The 10,893-nt window shown below is 47.0% G+C and overlaps 2 protein-coding genes across 2 annotated transcripts in view; one reads left to right on the top strand and one right to left on the bottom strand.

Annotated features, from left to right (window-relative positions):
- Positions 1-6,740, top strand: part of kidins220a (kinase D-interacting substrate 220a) — a 46,213-nt gene extending 39,473 nt beyond the window's left edge. The window contains 6 exon segments of the mRNA XM_042073175.1: positions 2,252-2,326; positions 2,328-2,372; positions 2,375-2,392; positions 2,794-2,892; positions 3,777-4,010; positions 4,812-6,740. Of these exon segments, the coding sequence (XP_041929109.1) occupies positions 2,252-2,326; positions 2,328-2,372; positions 2,375-2,392; positions 2,794-2,892; positions 3,777-4,010; positions 4,812-5,885 (1,545 nt within the window). The 3' untranslated portion in view covers positions 5,886-6,740.
- A 330-nt stretch (positions 6,741-7,070) lies between these two features.
- id2a (inhibitor of DNA binding 2a) lies at positions 7,071-9,984 on the bottom strand. Its single transcript, XM_042073177.1, has 3 exons — positions 9,519-9,984; positions 9,196-9,256; positions 7,071-8,524 (listed from the first exon to the last, which is right to left on the bottom strand). Exons 1-2 carry the CDS (start codon positions 9,867-9,869, stop codon positions 9,200-9,202), a joined length of 408 nt encoding a protein of 135 aa, XP_041929111.1. The 5' UTR covers positions 9,870-9,984; the 3' UTR covers positions 7,071-8,524; positions 9,196-9,199.
- Positions 9,985-10,893: the final 909 nt, after the last annotated feature.

The following is a 10,893-nucleotide window of genomic DNA, read 5'->3' as shown; positions in this document are numbered from 1 at the left end:
CTTAGAAACCAACACTGGCCGTCGCTTAGCTTAAGTCTGCACTGCTAATATCTTTTTTCCCTTCCATTCAAGTCCTTCTCTCTCTCTCTCTCTCTCTCTCTCTCTCTCTCTCTCTCTCTCTCTCTCTCTCTATTTCTCTCTCTCTATTTCTCTCTCTCTCTCTCTCTCATTGTTTTGACCTTTGATCCATTCAATCAAACTGTTCTGTTACTGACATGGACTTCATGTGTGTGCTATAATGTATGGCTTAAATATATCAAGTCTCAGCCCTAGTTATTATATTTCATTCACACAGTGTGTGTTACTGTCCCACGCATACACACTCCTGATACACACGTCACAGAGTACTGACAAGGACGCCCCATTTAGCAGTTTCCAATGGAGACGACGGAACACATCACAGTGCGGCATATTCACTGTGCCCAGATGAAGTAAATATGGGGACACAGCAGACTGTAAAGCTGAGACGCTAGCGCTGGCGCTGTGGAAGGCATCGTACTGCGGCGCGCCAGGCTGGCCTCCTCTGGCTGTGCTGGGCTGTGCAGGGCTGTGCAGTGCTGTGCAGAGCGGAGCTCGAGTCTGGTACTGTAACCCCCATGGCCACACATCTCCCAAATATGAATCATCCCAGCTGTCGCCGTTTTTATTGGCAAATGAATAGGGTGATTAAATCGGCCGGTCTCTCAAATGAGAATGCTGGGTGTGAGTCATTAAGCCGCTATTGCAGAGGCCTTGAACCCCACCCCCCAACACACACACACACACACACACACACACACACACACACACACACATACACACTAATACACACAGGCAGACACACACATTCACCAAATGCCCCCACCCTCCTGTTCATGATGGAGAATCAGTCAGTGGCCATTATATTCCAGAGATCTGCAATATGGGTCATAACATTTCCAATTCCCACTAATACATCTGTGTGGCTCTGGGCGTCTCTGAGGATGCCAGGTCCCTTTGTCCTGCTGTCCATGCAAGACACTCAAGCGCTTTGCGGCCAATCGGAGCCCTGTCAATCACACGCATTGGCATCAGGGTTTATGTCTTTATAACAAATATTTTAAATTGACACATATGTGTTGGCTCTCCTCTCCTGTAGGGCATCTGAACCGATAAAAGCAGCAGTCTGCATTTTTTGGAAGAGATGTGCTTCCAATAATATTATCTTTCCTTTCGAGGGCCTACTGTGTTTTCTTTTTTTTGTCTCTCCTCTTCCTCTCGGTCCTGATAGAGAGCATCCTGTTCAGGTCCCGAGGAACACCACCGGCCGTGCTCTTCCTCCTTATCAGGCCAGCGGCCTCCGGGAAGCCGAGCCCCTGGCCGAGGAGCGAGCACTGCGCCGCGCTGCACAGGAGAGAGGGCTAGTGGCGCTTACCGCTCGATTATCACCCCCGTGTAGTGAGGAGAGGTGGAGGAGAAAAAGAAAGATAGAAAAAGAGAGAGAGGTAGAGGGAGAGAACTGTAGACTGGCCGACCACAGGCCCTCTTCCCATCTCTCTTTCTATAACCTTCATGTGGTCTGCTGCCACATACACACACAGACACACACACACATACACACACAGCAGACCAGGTGCTGTGGTCAGACGAGTGCCTGCCGCAGCGTGAGGCTTCCCAGCCCAGCAGGAGCCCTGCAAGCTGACTGCCAGCAGAAGCGGCAGCATCGAGCAAGCAAGCAACACCACCTGTATGGAGTGGCTATTTTTATAAACGTGTGTGTGTGAGTGTGAGTGTGAGCGTGCGTCTGTGTGTGTGTGTGTGTGTGTGTGTGTGTGTGTGTGGCCCACGCCTGTCTGAAAACACCGACAGACAGCCTCCTGCTCTCTAAACGTTCGTTTAAACACCAATGATAATAACACTTAAACAGTTACTCCCCCACCGCCACACCTTCCCCCGCAGTAGGCCCAACTTAGCGACTGTAGTGGTGTTGGTCTCTTATTGGCCTCATGCATATCAGTCCTATTTGGATTCTGGGCCTCCCACGTTTCCTCCCAGGTGCTCTCTCTTGATAAACTGCCACCCATTTTTAGGGGTTTATTTTGGGCATTTGGAGCTTTTTGCATTCAGGCTCATATTTTTTTTCTTCCTCCCACTTGATTAAAGACAACTGCATCTTCTCTATTTGGCCTAGCGTAGCTCCTTCCTTTATGTGTCTGAGTTCTCTGAATGTGCTCTTAAGTGTTTAGTGAAGGGGGAAGTGCTTCTCTAATGGCGGTTTTGTGTGTGGACACAGGCCCCTGGCTCTGGCATGGCTGCCGCTCCGTGGGTCCCTCTCAGCTCCATGACCACAGACGTGGTGTGTGAGCGCCGCGAAGCAGATCGAGGGCCTGGACACCAGCATGCTGGAGCAGTACACACCACCACCATTAAAAAGGTGAGGAAGGCCTCAGTCAGAAAAAAGCCCGTCGTGTACAAATAAAGATGGGTAGACGTTGCACAAAGAATGGGGTTGCATTATTAAAACGTCAAAACCAGACCTACCAAATAGCTTACCACAGCAATGAAGTTGTGAATTGAAAACATTTTCTTTAGCATTCACTTTTCTTGAAGGTTTATCATTATCATCTTCTATATGTGGTTAAATATTATAATATACAGTATGTCTGTGTGTGGTAGTTCCTGTGAGGTTCTGGTTTTCCATACTGGCTTGCTATACCCACAAATGCTTAAAAGGAGAGTTCTTGTGTGTAAAGCACAAGATAGCCTTAGAGGCCTTGTGTGAGGTGAATGGCTTCTCATTTTCATTCTGTTTTCCGTTTTTTCCCTCCACCGTAGGCCAACGTGAATGGAAGAGTCTTGTCTCAGTGCAACCTGGATGAACTGAAGAAGGAGATGAACATGAACTTTGGTGACTGGCAGCTCTTCAGAGCGATGGTGAGGCCCTCCGCCACGCCCTTAATGCTGTTTGAAAGAGTCTTTGATGACTTCTGTCATGCGCCCCCCCCCCCCCCCCCGATAAATACATCAGCACCTCCTTGGCTTTGTTTGGACTGTGGGTGGGACATTTAGTTCAGTGCAGAAACGTTGTCTAATTCGCCCCAAATCTCCGCGCCGATATCTCCCAAAGTTTCCGTAATCCTCCGGTAGAGTGTGGCCCGGCTCGCGGCCTCTCTGAAATCAGCAACACATGTAGCCGTGTTGATCGGGTTTCCATTGGTGCTCGCACAAAACGCATGTTGTGTTGCCAGCAAAGCAGCCGGCCATCTGGCCCAAGATGGTGGACGTCTGGATGAAGGAGGGTTATTGTCAGTGCGGACGCTCCACTCCAGCCAAACATCTGAATAGCCCCGCATTTTTTTTTCTTTACGAGAAGTCGTCTTTTTTTTTTTTCTCCCCCCTTGACGAAAAAACACATCCATCTGGTTTGAGGATGAGTCCTAATCGAGCAGGACTGGTGTATGTGTGGCCGCTGTGACTGTGGCAGTCAGTCATCATGGGTTCAGGCATTTTGAGGGAAAACAAGCCTTATTTGCTTCATTTGCGGTGTCTTTCAAATAGCATTTCACTGTCCTTGTGTCCGTCCGCACTGTTTTGCAAAGGCTAGTTTCAGTTTTCTAATTCATTTCAGATGCATTTGTGCATGATGCAATGTTGGTTATAAACACAGTATAATACATAAACACAGCCTTCCTTTGTATATTCCATGTGTGTACAAACAAAGCCACGTCTGTCAGTATTAGTGTCAGGTAAATTAACTAATGCCATGTCAAATAAAACACAGTCCCTAATGCAGTGCACTATTTTTGCATCCTTTTAAGGTTATGGAGCAGCGCCAAGCAGAAACCCAGCCACTGCATGACGACTCGCGTGCTGGCAGCGAGCTGGGCAGCAGCGTGGGGGGTCCTGCAGAGACCAGCAGGCGCCCTGGAGGGCCACCTGATGCCACCCTGGCCCCCGACGGCACCATGCGCTACAGCCTCAACCTGAGCTTCGAGGAGCTCAGCAACGTGGGCCTGGAGGAGCCACAGAGGCACAGCAACTCCAACTGGACAGTAGGATGGCCACACATACACGTGCACACACACACACACACGCACGCACGCCTATTGCCTGTACAATTGACATCATTTCACATGTATCTCATATTTATAGATCTATATATATGCCCATGTGGATAACATAAATGGACTCGCATTCACACAAAAAGCAATCAAGAACTCAAACAGACATTTGCACAGTCATTCTCCCACTTCTACATAGAAACCCGCACCCATGCACATTCAGACACTTTCTGTGTGCTTGCACATGTGACCAACTGCTGCAGAAAGAACTCACACTTCCTGCGCAAGTAGCGAGTATATACTGCTCGCTGGCCGAGCTTCTGTATTTCTACTAGCCTCAGCAGAGCAGAAAATAGCCTGTGGGTTTCGGGTGAGAAACTGACCTCCACACGTGGAGGAAGTGAGTAGCTGGGCCGAGAGCCGCATGGAGGGGAGAGACCCGTGTGTGTCAGAGGACGCCCCCCCACCTCTTCCTGCTTTCGGCCCACTCTGTTCACACTTACAGGGGAGTCATAACAACAGCTAACCAACTCACTTGTGCAGACACAAACACAAATACATCCAACCTACAGCACACACACACACACACGGTATAGATACATACATACATGCATAGTACATACATACATACATACATACATACAGTCATGTACACACAGGTGTGCACACACATGCATGCATATACATATGCACATTTCAGCCTAGTCTGTTGGGCAAATGTTAGGAGTAGATACTATGCCAATTTGATGTGTGTGATTGTGGTCCCCCTCCTCGCTGTTTTCATGGTCACAGGCTCCGAATCACAGGACTCCCAGCATGACGAGCCTAAACTCCCAGGAGTCCTCCAATGACATCTGCAAGCTTACTGACAAGCAGCAGGCCGAGTACCACACCGCCTACCAGGAGTACATCGCTCAGATGGCCCAGCTGGAGGGCCTGGGAGGGCCCGGGATGGAGGAGAAGGCCAAAGAGGGCGAGCCGGACGGACGGAAGGCCTTCCCCAAGGGCCGCTCCAAGGTCACCGACGCCAGTGACGGAGATGCCCAGCTTGACCCCATCACGGAGGAAGACGAGAAGCCTGAGCCCGGCTCCGCCGCCCGAGCCCTCCTGAGCCGTAAGACCAAAGGTCCGGGGCCGCGCTACCAGAAGGTGCCCAACGACGAGGACGACTCTGGGGCGGAGGAGTCGGACAGCACCACCCCGTTGCTGAGCCAGGAGAGGAAGCGCCAGGAGGCCGAGGCCCAGCCGCCCGACGAAAGCGCTCATCTGCTGCCCAAGGGGAAGGACTTCCTGTCCGAGATCCTCCTGGACAAGAAGGAGTCGTCGGACTCGGGCCTGCGCTCCAGCGGGAGCTCCTCCGACCACTCGCTGCAGGACGCCGACTCCGAGCCGGAGAAGGCCGAGCCGGAGGCAGCGCGGGAGCCAGAGGAGCTGATCGAGCTGCTGGAGCCCGAGGGCCTGGTGACGAAGCGCCTGCCCAGGAACCTGAGCGGCCTGCAGGACCCGGCCGTCATGCGCATGTCCATCTGCTCAGAGGCGCCGTCGGAGGGCAGCGCACTGGCCAGCAGCCCCGAGGAGAACTGGCCCGCGTCGGCCGTTACCAACCTCAACCGCTCGGCCAGCAGTAGCACCCTCAACAACAACAACAGCTCCAACTCGCAGCACGCCCTGCGCGAGAACACCAACACCACCGCGACCGTCGCCGACAGCCCGCCAATCATCATCAGCCCCGGCTCCACCAACAACACCACCTCCTCCATCACCACCACCGCCGTGCTGCACAACGAGAACCTGAGGGCCCTCCAGCGGAAGAGGGGCCCCAGCAGCGAGAGCCACGCTGAGGAGGAACGCGAGAGTGTCCTGTGAAGCAGCCGCAGCAGCAGATGGGCAGCGCACTAACTGACCCCATTCTGACCATTGATGATGTCATGTCTGTGTGCAAGACAGGAGTTGAAATAAAACCTAATAAAACCTGAAGTAAGTTTGCATTTCAAGCCAAATTAACACTTGGCCTCACAACAAGTTTTTTCAAATGTGGTGTCAAAATGCCAAATAGCTCTTTCTTGAAGAAGACGCTAGACTTTCTGACAGCCTAGATGTGAAGTACCTTAAATTTGCTAGAAAAAGTTTATATTAATCTACCAAGTGGGATCAATATGGAGAGATCTTGCAATAATCTCGTAAAGGACTACATTGGCCTGTCAGATATACTTCAACCTTGAGATGGTCATCAATCTTGTCTACTGATAAAACTCGTGTTTGATTCAAAAATAAAGTGATGTGTTGCTGTTACCTGAGGTTTTGTGCCAAGCAGTGAATTGTGATGGTACGATGTATACTGTAAGACATAATAATGTGACTTTGTGAGTGTTCACTTGAACTACACTTCAAAAATCCTCCAAACTGTTTGTCTGAAAGTCTGTGGTGTTCATTGACAGAAATGCCTGTCTAATTTGTATTTTGTTGAAATTGATATGATGTATTGGTGTAATGTGCTGTTTGAAAAATGCTGAGACTCGTATGTCGGCCTGATTAAATCTTCAGGTGGTGTGAGACAAATTGATGTGAGAAAAGTAGATGTTACAAGTCATTGTCACATAGCATGGCAGCGCTGCCAGAAATATTTTGCATGCACTGTTGGTGTGTTTTGGTGGATGTTCCCACAATTTTCCTTTGTCTCTCCAAGAAATAAACATGTCTGGCTACAAAATGTTCATTGTAGTTGATTGTTATTTGAAATGGGTTCTTTTTGTTTAAACACCTATCGATGCACATTACACTTGCATTAATAAGAGAAAGGAATTTTGGAGGTAGCACTGTGTAGTTCAGGTATTGGGTCTAGATCACCACCACCACTTGGTGGCAGACTTCTCCAAAATATAGACTCACTCTTAAAGAGCGGAAGAAAGCGTTTTGTGTAGCCTGACTTGAGGTATGAAATGGTTATGCCATACGAGGAAGCAACAAAATGATTGGCATGGTCTTCTGCTTGTCACACACCACACATAAGCTACAATATGTTGACACTCATACACTGGATAGGCGAGCATGGACTCTTACAAAAGTCGTTTATTTTACTGATAAAGCATAAACATTGCGTTTTGACATGAACATGAAAACAACCGTGATAGACATTTCAAACACCACTTAGGATGGACACAAACTTCTAATATTAAATGCTCTTTCATTTGACAAACTGCTCAGTTGATGTATGGATTCTGTATAGAAGTGTTTACACATGGTGACTACAAGGTGGCCTTATTTAAAGATCACACTGGCTCGCCGACAGGCATATGAAATTGTTTTGATGCGTCAGGGAAAGTGAACTGCCTCACAAGCCAATCATGTCCTTCACGCAAACGCACATTGATTAACTTTCGGTCAAAGGCAGTCAAAGTTAGCATATTACAGCTGTCAAGGACTTTCGCCAGGTAACAATTCTGTGTGTAGCTTGTTGCCCAATTTTGTAGTTACATATTTGTTTGTGACATTCAATACCTTGAAGGAAGAATAAACCAACTGTGAGCGAGACTGTTAAAGAACACCTGTTAAACTACTTAGTCAACGTTGCCACAGGTGAGAGGTTCGTGACCTAGCCTCCTTTCCCCATCAATGGAGGATGGAGATTGCGAATTCAAGCGCGTGAGGTGAGTCAGTACAACCCTTGTGGTACAGCTCAATCTTTAACTGTATTCCATCAAAATTTAGTAGTGCGTAGTCATTGCTGGGGAAATGGTTCTGATCATGCAGTCACCTAAAATAGTGAATTCTGTGTTCAGACCACGAGTCTAGCAATAAGGTCAGGTCATCGATGGATACAGGAGGTTCTGCATACCATAGACCACATGACATTTCTCGCCCTTGTAGCAAGGTTCAGGCTGCAGTCCGTCTTTCCACTAATGTACAGTCTACAGTAGAGGCAGGTGGTCAAATAAAGCATTTGATTTATTTTGTATAAAAAGGTACAATTTACAATATTACTTTTATAAAAAGTTTCAGCATAATTAAGTACAGCTTTACACTTTTGCAGAAATTTGGAATTTCCACAACTATACAAGATAAAACTCCCTTAGAGTTTACATCATTTCACTCCTCCGTGTCATGTACATCATCCAGTCCTCAAATGTGCCAAAATTACAATGATCTGACAAAACATAGCCTACTAAACTTTTTACAGCGACGAACCGTGTTGTCCCCTATTCACGCTCCACCTTAGCAGAAAAAGTGAAGACTTCACAAAAGGAAAATGGAATCCTCATGACAATATTCTTCTTTCATTCTCCTCCCAGTGTCGGGGATATAGTGCTTCTTCCATTTGAAGAAAGGACCTAACGAGTCTAACGATAAATAATAAGTGTCCGAAATGATAAACACGATCACATAAGATTGTCCTTTTATGCAAAAAGTCTTTTGAATCAATTAAAGATTAAATCCAGACCGAGAACAAAAATGGAGGGGAAAAGTCCGTTCCCAGGTCCTGTGTTTTCCCCGTCCTAACCAAACACCTGCAAAAGATTGAGAAAGAGAGGCGCGTTGAGAAAATGCAAACAGGGCAGAGATCCGGACAGACTGGCGCCAGAGAGGAAGCCACAGTTTGAACATTTAACCAAACACTCCAATACTGAGAAAACCCTGGAGTCCAGATGGACAGTCTCACAAGTTACACTATAGGGTACAGTCCGAGGTGGGGTTTCTTTTAGGGTCTGCCACTTGAGTATATTGAACCATATCGGTATCCCAAACATGCCAATGTTAGAGATGCCTATGGATGCGAACATCAGAAGGTTTCCAACAATTCTTTTATCACAAATGTTGGGGATTATTCTTCAACACTAGCCTACGTTAGTCGATATGTTGGGCTCGTGGCAGTTGTCATCGTTTATGGCCCAATCAGACATCTGGAATTTACGTAATCAAAAATATGCTGTAGGCCGATATAGCCTAAATAAAGTAGCATACAGTTCAGTATCTCTAAAACCGTAATGCACATCGAATTTGCCTTACTCATGACGTACAAGTTAACTTAAAACATATCCTACAATGTCCTCCCTGTAACGTTAGCCAATAACATGCAGGAAAATCATTCAAGATGTCACATTGAATTATTGAAATAAACTGGATAGGCTCCTGTATGACAGAACACAATGAAATGGATAGACCAAGTAGGAGTATTTACCATTTTAACGGTAGAGCGTCTTCTGGTCTTCTGTGGTCAAGTCTGATGGAAACTCCGGAGACTGTAGGATGAAAAATTAATTAACGTTATTTGTTAGGTTGCTATTAAAACGTTTCAAGCAGTCTGTGAAATCTAGCCTATACAGCAGTCATTCCGTTAACAGTAGCTTGCACAATTTGTCCAACCTATCTGTTAACATATGCCGTCACTGCGCAAGCATTACATGGTTTTGTTTTGAGCGAATGGAAAAAAGAGCCTATACCCTTCTATCCCTGCGCTTTGCTCATCAACCGCTTAATATTTGTCCTAAATGGATTCCATACCTGTAATGATAAGATGCTTATGTCTGTGTTCAGAGTTGTCAAGGGTGTTCTGGATGTTGCCTGCCCTGGTCGCGGGTGATGGAGGCTGGTTAATGCAGAATTGGAGTCGAGGGCAATCTGCAGATCCAGAATGTAATCGATGACATGCTGCAGGATTTCCATCTTGCTAACGTTCTTGTTCTGAGGGATGCTGGGCACCAGCTCCTTCAGTTTTAAATAACAGTCGTTCATGTTGTAGAGCAGACTCAGAGGATCGTCCACGGGGGTCTTGCTTCGGGAGATTCCAAGACTGTGTTCTGTCAAATTACCGCTGTTTTTTCTGAAAGATCTCACCGGGCTTATTGCTTTCATATTGAACTCGCACGATTCAGTCGTTGATTGCGTCGAGAATAATCGTTCTGTAGCCGTCCTACTTCTCCAGCCGATGGTTGTCGAAGCAAACGCACTGGATTAACAAGCTGTCATTGCTGTATATATAGCCACCGATGTGGGTTTGTTACGCAGCGGTTTTGTGTCTGTTGATTGGCGCTAGCGCGCACGTCCATCATCGCTCCTCGCGGCCTAGCATAGGTCCGTCCACAGAGAGCGCAAGTCCCTCCCCGGCCTTCCGCGTTCTTAACCAGTGAAAACGCGTGTGTGAGGTGGTGCTGAAAGCTTTCAGCTTCCGTGGGTAATTTCACAAATTGAGCATTATACCTGTTTCTGATGAAAAGAATTAATGATTCGCAAAAGAAGATTATCACAGAACCATACGCTCCTGTGTCAGAAAATGAGTCACAGCCCCAAACGACTAATTAAACAAACCTATTGCCAGACGTGTAGATTTATTTCTGCCGTTTTAAAATATGCCTTTCTCTGTAAGTGTTTTGGATGGTTTGCTAGGGCCAAAATCAATCTTAATTTGACAGGAAATTGTTGCTTGTTCCTACCATTTCTATATAAAAAAAAATATAATCATTTGCAGCATTTTTCTCTTCCAGTTGGGTGCGTTAAAACAAGGGTGCGTATTAATCTGGCCCAGGCTCTAACCTTCAAATGCATGCACCCTGACTAGTCAGGTGTAACCTATTGTAGTGCACTGCTGCAAAAGTGCTTAATGTCAAACGTCTCTCAGCTGCATCACCGGGGATCTGGGGCATCATGTTTTTGTTGAATCGTGACCCAGGGCAGGGGCGACGGGAATGACAATATGATTTTGCACATTGGACTTGCGCACTTTTGAGGAACAGTGCTTGGTGTGGTGTTTGACATTTGGAGAACGATAGTGATTTTCAGCAAATAAACAGCCTAGGCTACCTCTGCATTTGACAAGAAAGAGTATGGTGAAGATCAATTGCAATTAAGAAGACATGATTTTTGGCCAATGATAAACTCA

The sequence above is a fragment of the Alosa sapidissima genome, chromosome 19 (assembly GCF_018492685.1).
Source record: "Alosa sapidissima isolate fAloSap1 chromosome 19, fAloSap1.pri, whole genome shotgun sequence".
Taxonomy (NCBI): Eukaryota; Metazoa; Chordata; class Actinopteri; order Clupeiformes; family Clupeidae; genus Alosa; species Alosa sapidissima.
This window is presented reverse-complemented; position numbering and strand designations above follow the sequence as displayed.

Excerpts from the sequence above, each read along its gene's own strand:
- id2a (XM_042073177.1), bottom strand. The coding sequence starts at position 9,869 with ATGAAAGCAATAAGCCCGGTGAGATCTTTCAGAAAAAACAGCGGTAAT. Across the intron at positions 9,257-9,518 it reads TAAGCATCTTATCATTACAG|TCTCCGGAGTTTCCATCAGA; the intron begins GTATGGAATCCA and ends TTCATCCTACAG.